Source organism: Anolis carolinensis, chromosome 2 (assembly GCF_035594765.1).
Source record: "Anolis carolinensis isolate JA03-04 chromosome 2, rAnoCar3.1.pri, whole genome shotgun sequence".
Taxonomy (NCBI): domain Eukaryota; kingdom Metazoa; phylum Chordata; class Lepidosauria; order Squamata; family Dactyloidae; genus Anolis; species Anolis carolinensis.
This window is the reverse complement of record NC_085842.1, coordinates 33,061,719-33,084,097: the sequence shown is the minus strand read 5'-3', so window position 1 is coordinate 33,084,097 and position 22,379 is coordinate 33,061,719. Positions and strand designations below refer to the sequence as shown.

The window sequence follows — 22,379 nt, the reverse complement described above, 5'->3', positions numbered from 1 at the left end:
TGTCAACAGCTCCTCCAAAGACAGAATATTCCCAGATTTTGGAAAAGTTATTTTCTGAACTTCAGAATCCCTATCCCTATCTGGTCTTTCTTGGTGGATATGCACTACAATCTCAGCATGTTTTCTAATGGAAGCGGATCTGCTGGAGTACAGATAGAAGCCTGCTTTGTCCTTGATGTACTGCTTGAGACTTACCAAATCTAGAAATCCAGGAGCATCGTACTGATAGTCAAGCCCCTGGTTCAGGATCCTGGGGAAATCTGAGCTATCGCTCTCTGAGGAATCTCCATCGCCTGACAAAAGGATAGAGGCAGAAAGGGAGGCTGTGTCATTTTCCGGCGACTCCATTGATTCAGTGCTATCCTCGGGAGGTAACCAGTCCGGAAGGTCTGTAGATGAGACTTCCTTAGAAAAAGACTGCTCTGTCTCCAGGTCTTCTGGTGGTAAGTCAGAGGAAGATATGGAAGCATTTTCTGTCTGATTGGAGTTGAAAGGTGTTGGCACAGGAGATGTGGACTCCACTGGGATGGGAGATGGCGTTGTGGAATTTTCTGTATCTGGGAAAGCTGTCAGCGCCTCCACAAAAGGCTGCAATGTGCTATGAGGAGTAGTCAAAGAAGCAACGGTTGACCAGCCTTCGGTTTCAATAACGGGTTGTGAGGTAGAGTGTGTCACAGGGCCAGATGTCTCTGGTTCGCTGCTGGAGGTAGGCTCAGAGGTAGCTGGAGTAGTCGCAGGCACTTCAGTTGGGCTCAGTGTCGAGGAGCCTGTGGTTGCTTCCAAGGTAGTGCCAGTGTCTACGGTTGTTGAGAGCACATGGGTGGAACTGAGGGTTTCTGGCTGCAGGGTAGTCCTGATGGTAGTTGGGGGCAGTGTGGTGGACGGGGTAACCGGTTCGGTGGTGGGACTTGGAGTGGACGTTGGCACAGGTGTGGCTGAGAGGAGAGGGGGTTCAGTAGCTACATCTGGAGAAGGTGAGGGGGATTCTGCTGCGTACGGAGTGGTTGAGAGTAGGAATGGGCTGATGCTTGGTGTCTGAGCCTGGAAGTGTAAAAAGGAGCAGATAAAACACCAATCAGAGCCAGAATATGACCACAGAAGAAACAGAAGTTCACTTTCCATTTCTTTCTATTACGAGAGATTCTCGCAAAAATAATTTAATTTGATTAGGTTAATGTGGTACAGGGAGCCCCTGGTGGCACAGCATGTTAAAGAGCTGAGCTGCTGAATTTGAGGATCTAAAGATTACAGGTTCGAATCTGGGGAGCAGAGTGAGCGCCTGCTGTTAGCCCCAGCTTCTGCCAACCTAGCAGTTCAAAAACATGCAAATGTGAGTAGATCAATAGGAACTGCTCTGGCGGGAAGGTAACGGCGCTCCATGTAGTCATGCCCGTGGCCACATAACCTTGAAGGTGTCTACGGACAACGCCAGCTCTTCGGCTTAGAAATGGAGATGAGCACCTACCCCCAGAAGCGGACATGACTAGACTTAGTATCAGGGGAAACCTTTACCTTTACCTTTTTATTCTGGCACAGGGCTAAGCACAGGCATCAAATCTTTCCAGATTTTCCTTGAAGGGCCTTGTAAATGTTCAGACCCATAGGAAGATGCCTTAGACCAGAGATGGGCAACTGGAAACTGGACAGAGTCACTTTTCCTTCTTGAACCTATCTGGTGGGGTTTACTGTCTCATTTCAGTGCACCCAAACTGACATGATGCAACACAATTTTTAGCCGATAGGGGTTATTTTTTGCCTTTTGGGGGGAGATCTTGGGAGACAGGGAGTCAGGGGAACAAACTAATATGGCTTTATGTGCCTTTGGGAGATTTCATATGGTTTGGGAGAAGGAACAGCTGAAAATCAGTTTGATTTTGTATAAATAAATCTTAAGTCGGAAATCAAAATTTATTCACTCTGTTTTTGGAAGTTTTTGGCAACAGTAAATTTGATGGTGGCAGCAGCAAGAAAATCTTTGGGCAGAAGGAGCAGAAAACAGTCATGTAAGTGGAAGGGGGACAAGAATCCAAAGCAGTAATTTTACAGACGGTTCTGCAGACCTATAGTACTGAAATGCTGTTTGCCACGGAAGCAAGATCCCCCCCAACCTTGCTCCCTACACTTGAATCTGTTAGGAATTCAACAGACTGAATGGCAGATGTGAGCACTGACAGACACACCCTCTCATTGTAGATAATGGCTCCTTCCTCACAGATGGCTTTATGTGTGCAGAGATGCTGATGGACACACCAGTTACAACCCCAATGGCTGCTCACACACCCCTGGCACCTGCAAATAAATACAACAGCAGTTGTTAAGGAGGATCAACGGATCAAAAAATAGCTTTGAAGCAACTGCAATGAAAAGGAAAGGAATCATGGGGAGAGAGAGGTTATCCTCATGGCCTTACGGTGCCAATTTCCGCAGAAACGCCACAGCCGTGCAATCGTAAAAGGAGAATGCTGTTGAAGCAATGAAAACATCACGGAAGCGGACCACCAGCTGAATGGTTATGTGGTCTGTAATGGAAAGAAAGGAAAGGATCTTTCAAGCACTCTTCAATAGCAACATTCTCACAATTCAGATCCAGAGAATGAGAGGCAGAGAGGGACACACAGGTGGGGAAAGTGCAGTTTCCCTATATATTCCCCTTGCTAGTCATGCAGTCATGCCGGCCACATGACCTTGGAGGTGTCTATGGACAACGCCGGCTCTTCGGCTTAGAAATGGAGATGAGCACCAACCCCCAGAGTCAGACATGACTGGACTTAACGTCAGGGGAAACTTTTATCTTTACCTTAGGTAAAGCTGATGAAGATGAAGCCCAACATATTCCCAAGTTGTCAGGGAACAAACATAGAAGTAGTCAAAATACAACATTTTGTAGGAATTAAAGCAAAGTGATACAGACCCTGCCAGCAGAACACACTGTGCTCCATTTGATGCAGTATATTTCAACTAAAGCAATTGCAAACATTGTTTTGACAGAGGAATATGGTTCACATGGTGGAAAAGACCTGCCATTCATCGTAATGTAATATAGTGGGGCTTTATTCAAGGTACAGGGGAGTTCTTTGGCATAAATCCTATCAGATCTTGGCAAGAGAGACAGTGATCAATGAAGATATGGGGAAGTTTCCAAAAACCAAAATGATCCTTCCTCTGGTATGGCTAAAGAGATAAGAAAAAAGGGAGTAAGGAAGCGATAAATACCCTGGTTATTGTGGTAGAGAATGAATAATGGGAACGAAATTGGGTTGCTGTGAGTTTTCTGGGCTATATGGCCATGTTCAAAAAGCATTCTCTCCTGACGTTTTGCCCATATCTATGGCAGGCACCCACAGAGGTTGTGATGTCTGTTGAAAACTAGACAATTGGAGTTTATGTATCTGTGGAATGTCCAGGGTGGGAGAAAGAACTCTTGTCTGTCTGAGGCAAGTGTCAGTGTTGCAATTGGTCACTTTGATTAGCATGGAAAAGCCTTGCAGCTTCAAACCTGGCTGCTTCATGCCTGGGGGAATCCTTTCTTGGGGGGTGATTAGCTTTTCAAAGCTAATCAAGCTGTCCAATTGCAACATTCACACTTGCCTCCAACAGACAAGAGTTATTTCTCCCACCCTGGACCTCCCACAGATATATGAACCCCACTTCCCTAGTTTCCAACACCTCACAACTTCTGTGATGTCTCATGGGCCATGTAGTCCTGTTCCTAGTACTGTTGTGGCAGATGAAGAGGAAAACTTGGGTTTCCCACCGTTTCTGCCAGATTTGGAGCCCTTGCAGCTGCAGGATGTTTGCCCACAAGAAGACAGCCAAACAAGCCTTGAGTCGAAATCTCCCCCATTTTCTCGCCGCCTTTATTATAATCAAGATAGACACGCGCGGGAGGCGACTCGCAGAAGCGCTCGGATAGCTGCCAGACAATTAGATGATTAAGTCTATTTCCCTTGGGAAAGTTTAAGGAGTCTTGCATCTGGACAGTATAGGTTTCGGTTCTTGTTCCCCAGAGAAAATGTGCTTTGGCGGGAAAACAAGATCCTATATAGATGTTGGCCACAAAGAATTCCTTGCGGAGTCAATTCGTCAGCTCGTGGAGTGAGATCGCGTGTAGACTACGTACTCCAGTTCCCAGCTCCTGAATCAAGTTCCCAGCCCTGCCTTGTTCCACGGATCTCTATGGACTCAGTTCTTGTTCCACAATTGTCTTGTTTCTAGTTGGACCTTGCCAAGCCTCAAGTTTTGTCTTGCCTTGCATTTTAAACCCACGGACCCTGTTTCCCGGATTCCAGCCTTGTTTCCCTTGATCCGGATTTACCTTAAGCCTCAAGACTATGGACAGTTCCCCACACTATTGCTTGCAAAATAGTGTGTGTTTCGGTGAAGTGGATTATAACTTTGGACCTTAATATCATATATTGGACATTGTTTTTCTGGACTATATTTGACCTTTCCTGAAAGGTCTACTTCTGAACTATATTCTACACTTATTTTTATTGACTTTATATATTTCTTTAATAAAGATATTAGATAGAATCTGGCCTCTGTGTATGGTTATTGGTGCTCTGCAGCCTGGGTCCTGACAGTTTGACTCCGCCGCCTTAAGCACCAATTAACCTAGGCCAGAATGTCTACCGGAACCGGGGCAGAAGCCCAACCGCTCAGCTACACCATCTCCAAGGATGAAGTGGACAGAATCCGAGATATGCTCCATACGCAGGAGGGAGGAATACGGGGCTTGAAGGAACACGGAACCCGTCTCCCTGCCCTGGCGTTGCCAACCAAGTTCTCTGGAGAAGCTTCCAAGGTTCATGTTTTCCGTCGCCAATGCCAGGCATACCTAGAAGCCCGTAATGCCGAGTTTCCCCAAGAAGACATCAAGGTGGCGTGGATTTACAGTCTCCTAGACGGGCCAGTGGCCAATTGGGCGACGGCGCTGTTTGATGTAGCCTCCCCACACCTAAGATCCGCGCAAAACTTCCTGGATCACTTTAAGGCGACTTGGGGGATCGAGGACAACTTAGAGGCGGCCGGCCACAAACTCCGGCGCCTTTCCCAAGGGGACAGGCCCTTGTCCCAGTACATAGCCGAGTTCCGAGTGCTGGCCCAAAACACCGGTTGGAATGACATAGCCCTCAGAGGACAGTTTCGGGAGGGACTCAACATCGAGATGTTGGAAGAAATCTCCAAGGTGGATCCTCCAAACTCTCTTGAAAGACTTATTGACCAATGTTTACGCGCCGAAGTCATGCTTGCCAACAGAAAACAGTGGCTCCGAGGCCAGAGTGGAAGAGCTGGAGCAAAACCTCCCGCTCCCGCCGGCACCCAGCCACGTCCAGTGTGGAGACCCCCGCCACCAGCCCCATACCCCAGAGGAAGCGAGGAGGTGCCGATGCAGTTGGGCAATGTGCGGCCCAGATTAGATGTTGCCGAGAAGGCCCGCCGCCAACGTTTAAACCTCTGTTGGTACTGCGGAAACGGGGGCCACTTTGCCAGAGAGTGTCCAGCCAAAGGAAAGCCCGCCGCTTGTTTGGCGGCGGCGTCCTCCGTGGAGACGAAGACGGCCGAGGCGGCTGGCGCAAAGCCGGCGGGGGAAGCCAGCGACCGGGCGTAGAGAGGCTCGCCAACCCGGTCAGAAACCCCATTCAAGAGCCGCCAACCGGGGTCCTATTTCTCCTAGTGGTCACCTTGTGGTCAGCGAAAAAAGGACCTGTCATGATCCATGCCATGATAGACTCGGGAGCAACAAACAATTTCATCGATAGAGAGTATGCCGACTCTCTGGGATTACAATATCACGATTTCAAGAACGCCCGGGTGGTGCAAGCCATTGATGGCTGCCCCCTAAAGACAGGTCCAGTAAGCCAATGGTCTGAACCCACCAGAATGTGGATAAGGGAACACATGGAAGAGATTTCCTTTTTTGTTACCGAGGTTCCTCACTTCCCTGTGATTTTGGGGATCCCATGGCTGACACTCCACGACCCTAGCATCTCATGGACCAACAGAGAACTGCAGTTTGCTTCTAAATATTGCCAAAACCATTGTCTTGTAGCCAAGGTCTGTCATGCCACAGACGCTGAAGCCATCATCACCTTGCCCAAGAAATACTCAGACTTTTGGGATGTTTTCAATGAAAAGGAAGCCGAGAAACTACCCCCGCATAGGCCTTATGATTGTGCCATTGACTTGGTGGAGGGGGCCCCGATCCCGCGAGGACACCTCTACTCCCTGACTGAACCAGAGCAAGAAGCTCTCAGGGAGTTCATAGAGTCAAACCTCCGCAAGGGGTTCATCAGACCCTCTCAATCCCCAGCTGCTTCCCCAGTGATGTTTGTGAAGAAAAAGTCAGGGGATCTACGGCTAGTTGTGGACTATAGAGCACTAAACAATATCACTAAACGGAACCGCTACCCCCTGCCTTTGATCTCGGACCTATTAGACCGGCTTCGGGGGGCCAAGGTTTACACCAAGCTGGATCTTCGGGGGGCTTACAATCTAATTCGCATCAGAGAGGGGGACGAGTGGAAAACCGCCTTCCAGACTAAATTTGGATTATTCGAGTCCCTAGTCATGAATTTCGGTTTATGTGGAGCTCCCGCAACGTTCCAGCACTTTGTCAATGATATTTTTCAAGACTATCTAGATCGGTTCTTGATCATATACCTGGACGATTTTTTGGTGTTCTCAAGATCACAATCAGAACACGAGAAACACGTCAGAATGGTGTTACAACGTTTGCGGGATCATGGACTATATGCCAAGTTGGAAAAGTGCGCCTTTGATCTTGAAGAGGTTGATTTCCTGGGGTACCGCGTCTCGCCACAAGGGCTCTCCATGGATCCGGCAAAGGTCTCCGCAGTTTTGGAATGGAGGGCGCCAACCAACAAGAAAGAGGTGCAACGATTCTTAGGGTTCGCGAACTACTACCGCAAGTTCATTCCAGACTTTGCCCGCTGGTCTGACCCAATCACCAGCTGCATCCGTGGAAAACAGCCTTTCCGCTGGACGGAGCAAGCAGAGAAGGGGTTCCAGCAACTAAAGAAATTATTCACGTCCCAGCCAATTCTACAGCACCCTGATCCTAAAACCCCTTTTGTTGTGCAGGCTGACGCCTCCGATGTGGCAATTGGGGCTGTACTCTTGCAACCAGTGGGAGAACATCTTCACCCTTGTGCTTTTTACTCCCGTCAACTAACAGCCCCAGAGAGAAATTACACTATTTGGGAGAAAGAACTTTTGGCCATAAAGGCAGCCTTTGAAAATTGGAGACATTGGTTAGAAGGGGCCAAATTTCCCATTGAGGTCCATACTGACCATCGTAATTTAGAGCATCTAAGAACTGCCCGCAAGTTAAATCAGAGGCAGCAGCGCTGGGCTCTATTCTTCGAGCGTTTTGACTTCCAGATTCATTATGTAACCCCAGCCCAGACCAAGCAAGCAGATGCTCTATCACGGAAACCAGAGTATGCTGCAGGGCGCAGAGAGACCGTTGAATCCCAATTGCTGCAGCCCGAGAACTTTGCCACGCTCACAGTGCGAAACACCAAATCCACTCCAATTGAATCAACTCCCTCTACTCCAGGGCCCCTTTGTGCTCAGGAAATTAGAGCCAGTCAACAGGCGGATGCCTGGGCTCAAGATCAAATTCGCCAAGGACTACGTTTCCCTTTCTCACTTAAGGATGGATTACTATGCTACAGAAATCATGTCTACGTTCCTCCAGGACCAGGCAGAGAAAAGGCTCTTCGCCTGTGTCATGACTGCAAGCCAGCAGGACATTTTGGACTATTTAAAACCATGCATTTGATCCTAAGAGATTTCTGGTGGCCCAAGATCCGCAAGGATGTGGAAAAATATGTCAATACCTGCCCGGTATGCCAGCGTTCCAAGACAAGAAGGGAGAAGCCCTCAGGGCTACTGCATCCCCTTCCTACTCCATCTCGTCCATGGGAAAAAATTTCTGCGGATTTTATCATTGACCTACCACCTTCCCTTGGATTCACCACAATCCTAGTGGTGGTGGACCTTTTTACCAAGTTAGCCCATTTCATTCCCTGCGATGGCCTACCCACGGCCAAGGAGACTGCAGATTTATTCCTTCAGCATGTTTTCAGATTACATGGTTTGCCCAAGAGTCTAGTCACAGACCGTGGGTCTCAATTCACCTCTCGTTTCTGGAAAGCACTACAAAAACTATTGGGCATAGACTCTCGTTTATCTTCGGCTCACCATCCCCAAACGGATGGGCAAACTGAGCGCACCAATGGCACTTTGGAACAATACCTTCGCTGTTATGTAAACTACCAGCAGGACAATTGGGCTTCCCTGTTACCTCTGTCAGAGTTTGCCTACAACAATGGTGTCCAGGCTTCAACTAAAGAAACCCCGTTCTTTGCAAACTACGGCTTCCATCCACGTTTCTTTCCTTCTGTCATTGAAACCTCAGAAGTTCCCGCAGCAGAGGACTGGCTGCAAGAACTCACAGCGGTGCAACAACTATTGCACCAGCAACTGGACCAAGCAAAGGAGGACTATAAACGCCACGCTGACAATCATCGCCAGCCGGGCCCCGAAATCAAGGTAGGAGACCGGGTTCTTCTGTCCACTCGCTTTTTGCCCTCCCACCGCCCTTGCCGGAAGCTAGATGCCCGTTTCATTGGTCCCTATCCAGTGGTGGCGCAACTTAACCCCGTGACCTTCAAACTTCAACTTCCGCGCTCTATGCGCATTCATCCAGTGTTTCATCGCTCTCTGCTCCTTCCGGCGGATGTTGTGCGCCCTGATGCAGACCGGCCGGCCCCCACCCCTGTTTTGGTGGACGGGGAGGAGGAATTCGAGGTTCAGGACATTTTGGATTCTCGCTTTCATCGCCGCCGCCTTCAGTATCTCATTGACTGGGTAGGTTTTGGCCCCGAAGAACGCTCTTGGGAAGACGCTTCCACAGTCCATGCCCCCGATTTAGCCCGCCGCTTCCATCAGGCCTACCCTGTCAAGCCGCGGCCCCGCACCTCGGGAAGAGAGCCCATTTTTGAGGGGGGCCTTGAGGAGGGGGATAGTGTGATGTCTCATGGGCCATGTAGTCCTGTTCCTAGTACTGTTGTGGCAGATGAAGAGGAAAACTTGGGTTTCCCACCGTTTCTGCCAGATTTGGAGCCCTTGCAGCTGCAGGATGTTTGCCCACAAGAAGACAGCCAAACAAGCCTTGAGTCGAAATCTCCCCCATTTTCTCGCCGCCTTTATTATAATCAAGATAGACACGCGCGGGAGGCGACTCACAGAAGCGCTCGGATAGCTGCCAGACAATTAGATGATTAAGTCTATTTCCCTTGGGAAAGTTTAAGGAGTCTTGCATCTGGACAGTATAGGTTTCGGTTCTTGTTCCCCAGAGAAAATGTGCTTTGGCGGGAAAACAAGATCCTATATAGATGTTGGCCACAAAGAATTCCTTGCGGAGTCAATTCGTCAGCTCGTGGAGTGAGATCGCGTGTAGACTACGTACTCCAGTTCCCAGCTCCTGAATCAAGTTCCCAGCTCCTGAATCAAGTTCCCAGCCCTGCCTTGTTCCACGGATCTCTATGGACTCAGTTCTTGTTCCACAATTGTCTTGTTTCTAGTTGGACCTTGCCAAGCCTCAAGTTTTGTCTTGCCTTGCATTTTAAACCCACGGACCCTGTTTCCCGGATTCCAGCCTTGTTTCCCTTGATCCGGATTTACCTTAAGCCTCAAGACTATGGACAGTTCCCCACACTATTGCTTGCAAAATAGTGTGTGTTTCGGTGAAGTGGATTATAACTTTGGACCTTAATATCATATATTGGACATTGTTTTTCTGGACTATATTTGACCTTTCCTGAAAGGTCTACTTCTGAACTATATTCTACACTTATTTTTATTGACTTTATATATTTCTTTAATAAAGATATTAGATAGAATCTGGCCTCTGTGTATGGTTATTGGTGCTCTGCAGCCTGGGTCCTGACAACTTCTGAGGATGCCTGCCGTAGAGGTAGGCGAAACCTCAGAAGAGAATGCTTCTGGAACATGGCCATACATCCTGGAAACCTCACAGCAACCCAGTGATTCCAGCCATGAAAGCCTTCGACAACACAGGGAACAAAATTGACCAATCTTTAAGTAACGTGCATCAGTATCAATAAAGTGGTAAGAACAAGCTCATTTTACAAATGGCTTTCCAATGTGGTTATAATGGCAGGGAGGGGACACTCTTATAATATCATGTATGACATTGGCGGCTCTTCCTTTGTGCAAAGTCAGTCATATAGCATAATGGTTAGGCATGAGCTCCAGAAAGTCCGTTGTTTCCCATTTTAACTAAAAGCTCCAAAAGAAACCTATTATTGTCTTAACTTTATTTGCAAATTGGACATTATCCTGCCGGAAGTGGGATTGATCAGTCAAGTGACTGCTAATATAACAGCCATGTTTTGTAAACCAGAGTTCCTGCAGAAACCTTCCTTACTTTGACATTTGAATGTGGAGCCTAAGGTTAATTCTTTAGTCTAGCAACTCACCTGTTCCTGCTTTCAAAATTGGTGCATGGCTGGGATCTGGTGAGGGACACATGATGCCTGGCCCCATCCGCACCGCTGGGCTTTCATAGTCCTCAAAGAAGCATGAATACGACTCCCCATTCTGCAGGGCCGGCAAATCCGAAAGAGTCAAGAGTATCTGCCAATCAGAGAGCAGAAAGATCAATAACCTGTCCTACAAAGAAATATTCGCCCTTAATTAGCACCTTCCCTTTGGAAACTGAAGGACAAGGGAGGAAGATAAATTGTGCATGTGTCTGTGTGTGATAGGAAAGAATGAGATCGCAAACACTTAAGTGAGCAGAATTATCAAGATAAGGAGAAGGAAAGTGTGCCCTTCCAAATGTTACTGGACTGAAGCTCTCATAGGCTCTCTGTGTTTGGGATCTGTTGGATAGGGCTGATATTCTTTGGAGACAGACAAAAGCTTTTGGGCTCAATAAACATTAGGTAAAGGTAAAGGTTTCCCCCTGATGTTAAGTCCAGTCGTGACCGACTTTGGGGGTTGGTGCTCATCTCCATTTCTAAGCCGAAGAGCCGGCATTGTCCATAGACACCTCCAAGGTCATGTGGCCGGCATGATTGTATGGAGCGCCGTTACCTTCTCGCCAGAGCAGTACCTATTGATCTACTCACATTGGCATGTTTTCGAACTGCTAGGTTGGCAGAAGCTGGGGCTAACAGCGGGCGCTCATTCCGCTCCCCGGATTCGAACCTGGGACCTTTTGGTCTGCAAGTTCAGCAGCTCAGCGCTTTAACACACTGTGCCACCAGGGGCCCCTGAGAAACATTACCTTAGGTGATAATCATTGAGTGAAGAAGAACCTTATCCCAACTATTAAGCCAAGAGATGGACTACATTGGCCTGCTTTGCTGCCTCAAGATCTGGACCGCTTGCCATGATGGGCACAACCATGAATTCTACAGTGAATCAGATTTTGTGTGTGTGTCAGGAGTGACTTGAGAAACTGCAAGTCACTTCTGGTGTGAGAAAATTAGCCGCCTGCAAGGACATTGCCCAGGGGATGTTTTGATGATCTGAAGCCTTGTGGGAGGCTTCTCTCATGTCCCCGCATGGGAAACTGGAGCTGACAGAGGGAGCTCATCCGTGCTCTTCCCCGTATTCGAATCAGCAACCTTCAGGTCAGCAACCCAACCTTCAAGCCAGCAGTCCTGTTGGCACAAGGGTTTAACCCATTGAGCCACCAGGGGCATCAGTGAATCAGATGATTATGAACGATTACATCAGGCTGAAACACGGACTTGTAGAGTTGGAAGAAATCCCTAGAACCATCTAGTCCAACCCCATTGTGCCAGACAGGAAAACAGAATCAAAGCATCCCCGAAAGATGGCCATCTAGCCTCTGCTTAAAAGCCTCCAGAGAAGGAGACTCAAACACACTCCAAGGAAGCAATATATTCCACTGTTGAACAGCTCTTACTATCAGGAAGTTCTTCCTCATGTTTAGGTGGAATTTGTTTCCCTGCCATTTGAATTTATGGCACTGTGTCTTAGTCTCTAGAGCCATCTCAGCCTTCTTTTCTCCAAGCTAAGCATACCCAGCTCCCAAAAGGACATGTATTGTTATATTGTTCCTTCTACAGCAGCTTCTGACATACTTTTATCCACCCAACTCTACAAAGCATTCCTGGAAGAACTGATGAGTTTACATAAACTATTTGCTGGCAGATCAGAATCCAATGGTAACAGTTAAAGTGGCCAGCTTTTGTGCCGCAGTGCTTGCTTGTTGACAAAAATGATATCAAAAAGTTAAGGAAATTTTACCTGTATTTAATAATATTTATTTTATATAATCTTGTTATTAATATTATTTGTTCGATTCTACTTGTTTTATCTGTTCTGTTGATTGTAATACATTTATTCCATTCTACCCAGCTCCTCATGCTGTGCCTTGTTGGGGCCATCCATTTCAGAGCTGAAGCTGAAGCAAAAAGGGGGAAATGCAATCTAACAATAACTCTAAATATACCAGGATGTCTACTAAGGAATGGATGTAGCAGAAGAAGATTCATGTTTTAGAATGACCTTTTCACAATCTGATTACAGATTTTCAGCAACACCTGAAGTTCACACAAAGTAGTTCTCAAATGTCACTAAACTAATGTAGTTCTGCAAGGAATAATGGGCAAAAATTCCTCAAATTCAATGTGAGAGATTGACAGTCTGTTACCATTTTTTTTTTACTTGAAGTCACTGCTGCTTAAAAGGGTGCTACCAGGTAATAAATAAAAAATCACATTTTTTTGCACTGCTGAATCAGTTGGAGATTTTTTTTTTTAAAGTTGGAGATTAATAAATCTTGACAACATATCAGTGACTGTTAGGGTTTTTTTTTTTTTTTTTTGCAAAACCACATTACCAATTGTTCTTTATCTAGGATTAAGGATTAGATTGCAATGTGATTTTTCTCACCATTTTAAAAATTCAGTTAAAATCATTTTTGTTTCCTAAAGATTTTAGAATTCTGGTTTTGTTTTATTTATTTATTTATATTCTCGGAATTTAGCTTTCTTTGTGTCAGGAGCAACTGGAGTTGCTTCTGGAGTGAGAGAATTAGCCGTCTGCAAGGGGACACCTGGATGTTTTGATATTTTACCATCCTTGTGGGAGGCTTCTCTCATGTCCCCGCATGGAGCTGGAGCTGATAGAGGGAGCTCATCTGCGCTCTCCCCGGGTGGGATTTGAACCTGGCAGCCTTCAGGTCAGCAATCCAACCTTCAAGTCACAAGGCTTTTATCCCCTAGGCCACCGAGGCTCCTGGAATTTAGCTTATTTAGTATTTGCAAAGCTAAAATATTTATTTGCTTCTGGAACATGGCCATACAGCCCAAAAAACTCACAGCAACCCAGTGATTCCGGCCATGAAAGGCCTCGACAATACACTAGACTATTTAATTTTCCTTTGCCAGATTCTCCTTTGACTTAAATTGTACACTATTGACAGAGATGTGTCTTTTTATCATTTTATTTTCATTCAGCACCAACGCACACCGATGATGCTAATTTAAATAAAAGGAATCTTGACACATACACACCTAATCATATGCTTCCCCCCCCCCCCCCCCCCCGCTCTTCAAGGGAATTCTCCAAAACGTTTCCAGCCCTTCAGCTTTGATCAACTCCACGTAACACAAAAGGGGTTGACAGCCAGAAGTGTGAATGTTCTCTCTTCACAAATGGGAAGCATGAAAAACATCAAGTGATGGGCAAGTCAGTCACACTTCTGCTGTCCCCAGAGGGCAAATAGCAGCTGCTCCTGCAAGACAATTTCTCAGCCTTCAAAGCGGGATTTTACACATTGTCATAGCTTACATTTTTCTGTACTTCTCGGCTGATGCTGGCTGGGGCCACTGACTGGACGGACAGACACTGTTGGGTTGAATTGAAACCCCAGAGCCACTGCTCACTCACTTGGAACCTGAAGCACTCAGAGCGACGGCTGCATCTGGACAGAAATACACATGAGATAGAAAGTGAACGGCTGTTATTACCTGAAGTCTTGTAGTTGGAGGAATGTTGTAAGCCCCTGTTGGACTATTCCTATTGCAATACTATAAGTCAGTAGTATTTTTTCAGTATGGAGGTCCTAGGCTCTTCATGTTATCCAAGTCATCTTCAAGGACATAGTTTGCATTGAGTAGTCTGAGAAATTAACTAATGTTTGAACTCTGGCCAGGTAATCTCTCTCTAGAAAAGGCCATAGCTAATGGACCAGTTCAAGCCTGGACCAGTCTAACTACAGTAGAGTCTCGCTGGCAGAACGTTGGATAAGTGGATATGTTGGATAATAAAGAGAGATTAAGGAAAAGTCTATTAAACATCAAATTAGGTTATGATCTTGCAAATTAAGCACCAAAACATCATGTTATAAAACAAATTTGACAGAAAAAGTAGTTCAATACGCAGTAATGCTATGTAGTAATTACTGTATTTATGAATTTAGCACCAAAATATCACAATGTATTGAAAACATTGACTACAGAAATGCGTTGGATAATCCAGAATGTTGGATAAGTAAGTGTTGGATAAGTGACACTCTACTGTACCAGGATAGCCCACCTGGGCTTCCAGTGAAGAGACAGATCCTTCTGAGCTATCAACCTGCTCCTTCAAGGGGCACTGAACCCAAGCCACACAGTTGATCCATGCCCTAGAAACCACCAGTCTAAACCCTCTTACCACTTGGGATTCAGCTGCAGTTTATTGGTTCTTGTCCAATCTATTAAACTGTGTAAGTATTGGGGTGTTGTATGGTTTCTGGGCTGTATGTTCATGTTCTAGCAGCATTTTCTCCTGATATTTCACCTGCATCCATGGCTGGCATCTTCAGAGGATCTTCTGAAGATGCCAACCACAGATGCAGGCGAAATGTCAGGAAAAATGCTGCTAGAACACGACCATACAGCCTGGAAACCACACAACACCCCAGTGATTCCAGCTGTGAATGTTGGAAATAGCAACCTTCTTCAAGCCTCCACTGCCCTGTTTCCCCAAAACTAAGTCATCCCCCGAAAATAAGACCTAGTAGAGGTTTTGCTGAATTGCTAAATATAAGATCTCACCTGAAAATAAGACATAGCAAAGTTTTTGTTTGGAAGTGTGCCCACTGAACAGAACACCAGAGCAAGAAATTCTTGATAAGATTCATAATTTGTATGATTATGCTGGTTTGTGATGACAACTACTGTACAATATATGATAAACGTTCATTTTTTTTGTTCAGCAATAAATGCGAATTACTCTTCATGGAAAGATAAGTCATCCCTTGAAAATAAGACCTAGCACAACTTTGGGAGCAAAAATTAATATAAGACACTGTCTTATTTCTGGGGAAACACAGTAGTTATATGTTGTGTATATAATTCAGATTGTTTACTGTATTGTATATGTGTGTATTCCAGTTTTCATTAACTCTATGTTGTGGGATGGGCTGTAGACCATGTGATCAGATCTGGGACTCTTTAGGACTCTGACATTTTAGAAAAGCAGAAGCCATTAGACTTTCAATGTAGAGACTTCAGTAAAAACAGTACATTTTAGAAGTTAGTTGAAACAGACTATAGAGACTATTAGACTCTCAGAACAGAGAGATGCTTAGACTATGGACTGTTGATTGTAAGAAAGATGCCTTGTGTTACTTGCACAGAGAAACTACTTTAAATTCTATCTGTAACTTGATTGATAGGCAAAGGACCTGTATGTGGAATACATGAAGTTTGTGAGTAAACCAACTATGTTGCTTTTAAAGAAGTATGCTTATTCTTGTCTCTTAAGAGCATGATTTAAACCAAGATGTTTTAAGGGAGAGAGTAGAGGTTTTTTGGGCAACTGAAAGAACACTTCTGAAACTATGCTATGTTTATGTGTGTTTTTGTGCATGGGTATATCTTTATCCCTAACAATTCAAAGAGATACCTTTGTATATCAGTTTAACAGTTGAGAAACCTAATTACCTTGCATGAACGCTAGTGGATGTTTACTACTAAGGAAAAGGTTGACTCAATTGAGTTTTTAACTCTTCTCGGAGATTCCTGATTTTCCCAAATGGTAATGAATGCCATTTGTCAAAAGGTTATGGCATCATTTTTCCCAAAGGCTATAGAGTTTTCCATTCTCCAAAAGGTTATGGAGATTTTCCATTTCCCAAAAGTGAAAGCCTTCGACAATACATTGTATAAGTATTGTTCCAGCATCTGCACAATCTCACCTGACTGACAAAGAAAGCTTGAGTTCAAAACTGTGAATATACTGAAGAGACCCAACTCTGATTTCCTCTGTTCAATGAATTGACTCATCATTGCAAAGTTACAAGTAGAGGTTGTTACCATTGAGTGATGAGTAGGAACCTTAAGTGACCTTAAGTGGCGGGAAGGAAGTATTTAATTTGCTCTTCCTCAATTATAGAAGAGACCTCCAGCCAACCTCTATTAAGAAGAATCAAATTGAGGATTTAAAAGAGCTTCATAATTTGCTTCCTGCACAAAATGTTCTGTGTATACACAAGACTCCCACACATGAGAGCAAGCGTGAGCAACAACAAGCAGGATGGCATTGACCTCCTCTGAATCTCCTATTGAAGAAGTATTGCCAACTAGACTCCAACCCCAAAGACCATGTGAAAACAGCACTGTGTCATGATATAGAGTTTTTTTTTGTGTCAGGAGCAACTTGAGAAACTCCAAGTCGCTTCTGGTATGAGAGAATTGGACATCTGCAAGGACGTTGCCCAGGGGACACCCGGATGTTTGATGTTTTACCATCCTGTGGGAGGTTTCTCTCATGTCCCCACATGGGAAGCTAGAGCTGACAGATGGGATCTCACCTTGCTCCCTGAATTAGAACCGCTGACCAGAGTTGTTCTGGTACTACTGGTTGAAAACAAATATGTTGGTATCTACTGCAGAACATTGTTGTTAGGAATGATGCACATAACACTATCATTTCCAACAATAATGAAACAAAAGTCATTCCTTATCAAACAGCTGAAGACATGGCTCTTTCAGTGTGCGTTTGAATAACCACCAATATGATAGACCCCCATCACTGATAACATTGCTTCTTAGCACTTTATTTCCTTTCCTATTTACCCTATCCCATGTTATCCCAATTGTCTCTCTGACCCTTGTCCATGCACTTTATTAAAAAGCCTTGAAATTGTGTATTTTATATGCACGACCCCTTTTTATCTATAGTGGTTGATGTTTATATCATTACCTCATTTGTCTTGGTTATTATGTGTTTTATTGTATGCTATGTTTTAATTGCTTATTTTATTTGACTGTTGTATCATTGTTTTTAGCTCTAAATATTTGTTGTAACTGTTATATTTTGTTTCTGTTTTGGGCTTGGCCCCATGTTAGCCACCCCAAGTCCCTTTGGGAGATGGTGACATGATAGAAAAATAAATTATTATTATTATTATTATTATTATTATTATTATTATTATTATTATTATTATTATTGCTGCTGCAAAAGTTAATAAGCCTTTGCTTCCAACAGTGAAGCACAACCATCTTCATAGAGAGGCTACAAAGTGAGAAAATAATAGTAATAGTACTACTACTACGACTACTACTACTAATAGAGGTTGAATATCCCTTACACAAAAATGCTTGAAATCTAAACTATTTTGGATTTCAGATTATTTCATAATTTGGAATTCCTGTATTTCCTATACATGGAGAATGAGATGTCTTAAATATGGGACCTATGCCTAAATACAAATGTTTCATATGAACTTTATGCACATAACTTGAAAGTTATTTTATACACAGTTTTTGTAATATGTTGTGTACATCAACCACCAGAAAACAAAGGTGTCACTATCTAAGCTACTTGAAAAACAATTTTGGTTTTTGTAGTACAGTAGAGTCTCACTTATCCAACATAAACGGGCCAGCAGAACGTTGGATAAGTGAATATGTTGGATAATAAGGAGAGATTAAGAAAAAGCCTATTAAACATCAAAATAGGTTATGATTTTACAAATTAAGCACCAAAACATCATGTTATACAACAAATTTCACAGAAAAGGTAGTTCATTACACATTAATGCTATGTAGTAATTACTGTATTTATGAATTTAGCACCAAAATATCACAATGCATTGAAAACATTGACTACAAAAGTGCGTTGGATAATCCAGAAAGTTGGATAAGCGAGTGTTGGATAAGTGAGACTCTACTGTATTTATAATTCCGTAATTCCAGATAAGGGGTGCTCAGCCTGTAATAATAGCCATCACATATCTTGGGTCCAATTTGGGGGCTACCAGTGATGTCCCTAGCTAGGAAAACATGGCAGCACACCATGATGTATCAAATGGGTTCTTACTTTCCTTGGAGGACACACCAGCCACAATACGGGTCCCTCAGCGCCAAACAGGACTCGCAGTCAGAGTACAGAGAACACTCGAATATGGGAATTTTGGATACCTGCAAAAAGAGAAGACAGAAATAGCTGGTCATGTGGAAGCCAAAGATACCAGCACCTCTTTCACATTAGGTGAAACCGCTATTGTTATAATGAGTGATTCCCACGACTTCCCAATCAATCCACGTTTATGTGTGTAGTGTGAAATGCTCCATAAAATCATGCAACCCTGATGTTTGATACAGTGTGTGATTCATTACTAGTATCATGCTCAGAAGGTGTGGGGTGTGATCCACATTTTCACTGGCTAAGGAAACGTATGCTAAGGAATCCCGGGATTTATAGTTTGGTGAAACACCAACACCCTTTGGCAGTGAAGGCCAAATACCTTGTAAAACTATAACTCCCATAATTCCATAGCATTGAGCCATGGATGTTAAAATGGTGTCAAACTGCATTTATTCTACAGTGTAGATGAACCCTAAAGTAATATCACTTTCTGGTGATGTAGCAAGCTTGGGGAAAGTCCAAAGTTTGCAGAAGTACTAAAAAATGAATAAATACTAAGAAGGGGGAAACATCCCAAACAGTTCAATGAGGACTGAACAAGCTCACGGTCTTGATTCGAGAGAAAAGAAAAACGTAACTTGAGAGGAGGGAGAACGGAACAGAGTACATCAGCCCTCCTCATATCCAGAGTTAACTTTTGCAGATTTGATTATTCACTCATTTAATTAAGGGCCCTTCCACACAGCCATATAACCTAGACTATCAAAGCAGATAATCCACAATATCTGTTTTGAACTGGGTTATATAAGTCCACACTGCCATATAATCCAATTCAATGTGGATTTCATACAGCTGTGTGTAAAGGGCCTAAAACATTCTCTGTAGGAATCTCTAGGTCCTCCAGGGAAATTTCGTGGTTTGGTTTCAGTAAAGCTGACCACAGGATCAGGCTGGAGGACCTAAAAACTCCTAGAGAAATGTTTTTCAGGCAAATAAATAGCCATTTCTTTATTGATATTTTTTCACTTTCACTGGGGTCTTGTACCCTGATCTCAGTTAATGTGTGAGACTGCTCATATTGCATCAGACATTGATGGCATACTTTTCCCTCTTGCAATTTCCTTTTGTCATTTTAGAATTCTTCTTATTCACTTGCTCTCTTATTTTATTTAGTTATTTCATAAAATCATAGAGTTGGAAGAGACCTTGTGGGCCATCCAGTCCAACCCCCTGCCAAGAAGCAGGAAATCGCATTCAAAGCACCCCCGACAGATAGCCATTCAGTCTGTTAAAAAGCCTCCAAAGAAGAAGCCTCCACCACACTCCGAGGCAGAGAGTTCCATTGCTGAACAGCTCTCAGTTAGGAAGCTCTTCCTGATGTTCAGGTGGAATCTCCTTTGCTGTAGTTTGAAGCCATTGCTTCGCGTCCTAGTCTCCAGGGCAGCAAAAAAAAAGCTTGCTCCCCCCTCCCTATGACTTTCCCTCACATGTGTTTACATGGCCCTCATGATGTCTCCTCTCAGCCTTTTCTTCTGTAGGCTAAACATGCCCAGTTCTTTAAGCCGCTCCTCATAGGGCATGTTCTCCAGAGCCTAAAATTTACTTAATTTTAATCCCAATAAAGAGACTCAAGGGACTCTTCACATACATATACACATATGGGAATTCTGATGATTGTCATTTACAGCTTTAATAAGTACCTGTCTTTTAAATGTTACTTGTTTGCATTTCTTAAAATGGATGACCCACAAATATTTTTGATATACGGTATTGAACCAACAGATGTGTTGGCTATACACACAAGTCTTGGTTGAAATAGTAAGGAATAAACCCAACTCCGATCAGCCTCTGACAAGGAAACATCCAAAGGAGCGAAAGCACTGAAAGGGGAGGCAGGAAACTTTGAAAGTCTGGCAAAGGACTGGCAGGGCAATGCTGGGGATACTGGTGTGGGAGGAGAGTCGCTAAGATGGAAGTATTTGTTGGAGCCTCTGAAATTCCCAGCTGGCTTGGACAGGGCACAGTCGCAGGGAAGGAAGCCCGACACAGAGCTCATAAAGAAACGACAGTGATAAACGACATTAGGCTGGGAGAGATGGGGAGATAGCCGCTGCTGCGGTGCCCGACCAAGCTCTTTGTCTTATTGGACATTTCCCATCTGCTGGATCTTTTTCCTCCCAGCCGCCGTCTGCTTTTCGTCAGGCTTTCTTAATTGTCTGAACCATTTTTATGATTAAGGAACCATCTAGTAAGATAAAACTGTACACAACCCAAAGCAACCCAGGCCCCAGCCTATTTTATATGCATTTACAATACTTCCTGTTGGCTGGCTTGCATATAAACATATGGTAGTGTATAAAGTGTTTCCTATTTTGTTTCTTTCCAAGGGGGCAGCCCTTTCAAGACTGTGCCAAGAAAAAAAAATTCATTAATATTAAAGCTATAGCTGTGTTAGTCTGTTTCAACATACAAAGGGATCCTGCAGCATATGTTTATATTTTGTCAAAGGCTTTCATGGCCGGAATCACAGGGTTGTTGTGAGTTTTCTGGGCGGTATGTACATGTTCCAGAAGCGTTCTCTCCTGACATTTCGCCCACATCTATGGTAGGCATCCTCAGAGGTTGTGAGGTCTGAAGATGCCTGCCATAGATGTGGGTGAAACATCAGGAGAGAATGCTTCTGGAATATGGCCATACAGCCTGGAAAACTCACAGCAACCCAGATTATCTGATTTGAACTGGATTATATGGCCGTGTAGAAGGGGTGTGAGATAAATGATAAGAGGGAACTACTTTCCTCCCTTCCACAAAACTTGGTTATCTTAATATGGGTGATGGGACAGCACCTTCCATCAAACCCAACAGCAGAAATCTGCTTTAAGAAGAAAGCAGAAAGCGTGGTACATACACATCAGTGTCCTCCAAGAGATGATAATAAACAGGAGGTTAAGGGGAAGACTCAGAGCATTGAGGCCCCATCTACACTGCCATATAATGCAGCTTCAAACTGCATTATATGGTCAATATAGACTCACATAATGCAGTTTCAGTTCTGCCATTTACATCCACAATGAAAAGAACATTTAATCTGCATCCATCATGTTCATATGTATAGGTAATGGTAAGTAAAGGCTTTTACCAACATTAATGCCATCAGATAAACAACATATAGTATAGACACAGAGGCAATTTTAACATTTCCAGCTTATGAGGGTATGCTTGATCCCATCTACATAACGTTTTCTTACACTGTTATATACATATGTGTGGTATGTGTGCCAACAGACAGTCATCCTCTGTATCCCCAAAGTCTCAAACTCATAAACAGAGACTTCCCCCACCTGCAAGCTCAATTTTTGGATGCTGCAGACCAAACAAGTAACTTTTCCAAGCTAAGTAGTAAAGGTTTTCCCCTGACATTAAGTCTAGTCGTGTCCAACTCTGGAGGTTGATGCTCATCTCCATTTCTAAGCTGAAGAGCCGGCATTGTCCGTAGACAATATATTTTGATGCCATACATTCCTTTAATATGGGCAATTTTGTGATGAACATGTTTGTTGGAAACACAATGTATGAGGACCCATTTCTAATAATGTTCAAGCCATTGCAGGGGCAGATGTATTCTGAAATGCTAAACCATTTCCCCCATCTGTATAATGAGTGTTGCGGTTCTGGGCAAGCAGGACTGTGTTCTGTGCCCTCACCATAGACTGAGTCAAGACATACAGATGCTCCTTGGGCTGGTCGAAAAGGAGGTCTCCATTCACGGCACTGTTGGGCTGGATCACCTGAGAAGCATAGAGGTGAGCGTCTCCCATTGCTCCCAGGTAGGCCTGAAAGGAAGCAAACCAGAAAGGGCAAAGATATTAGAGGAATGTGGGGAGCGAGCAATACAGACTCAATCAGCTTGAGATCCTCATTTCGTC

General features: G+C 44.2%; 1 protein-coding gene across 2 annotated transcripts in view; it reads right to left on the bottom strand.

The window, feature by feature from the left end:
- Positions 1-22,379, bottom strand: part of plxnb1 (plexin B1) — a 239,710-nt gene that overhangs the window by 49,052 nt on the left and 168,279 nt on the right. For both annotated transcript variants that reach the window (XM_062969628.1, XM_008105539.3), the window contains exons 6-12: positions 22,158-22,286; positions 18,406-18,506; positions 13,885-14,017; positions 10,533-10,689; positions 2,411-2,519; positions 2,181-2,289; positions 196-1,041 (exon numbers count right to left, since the gene is read on the bottom strand). In XM_062969628.1, coding sequence (XP_062825698.1) covers positions 196-1,041; positions 2,181-2,289; positions 2,411-2,519; positions 10,533-10,689; positions 13,885-14,017; positions 18,406-18,506; positions 22,158-22,286 — 1,584 coding nt within the window. The remainder of the gene's footprint in view (positions 1-195; positions 1,042-2,180; positions 2,290-2,410; positions 2,520-10,532; positions 10,690-13,884; positions 14,018-18,405; positions 18,507-22,157; positions 22,287-22,379) is intronic.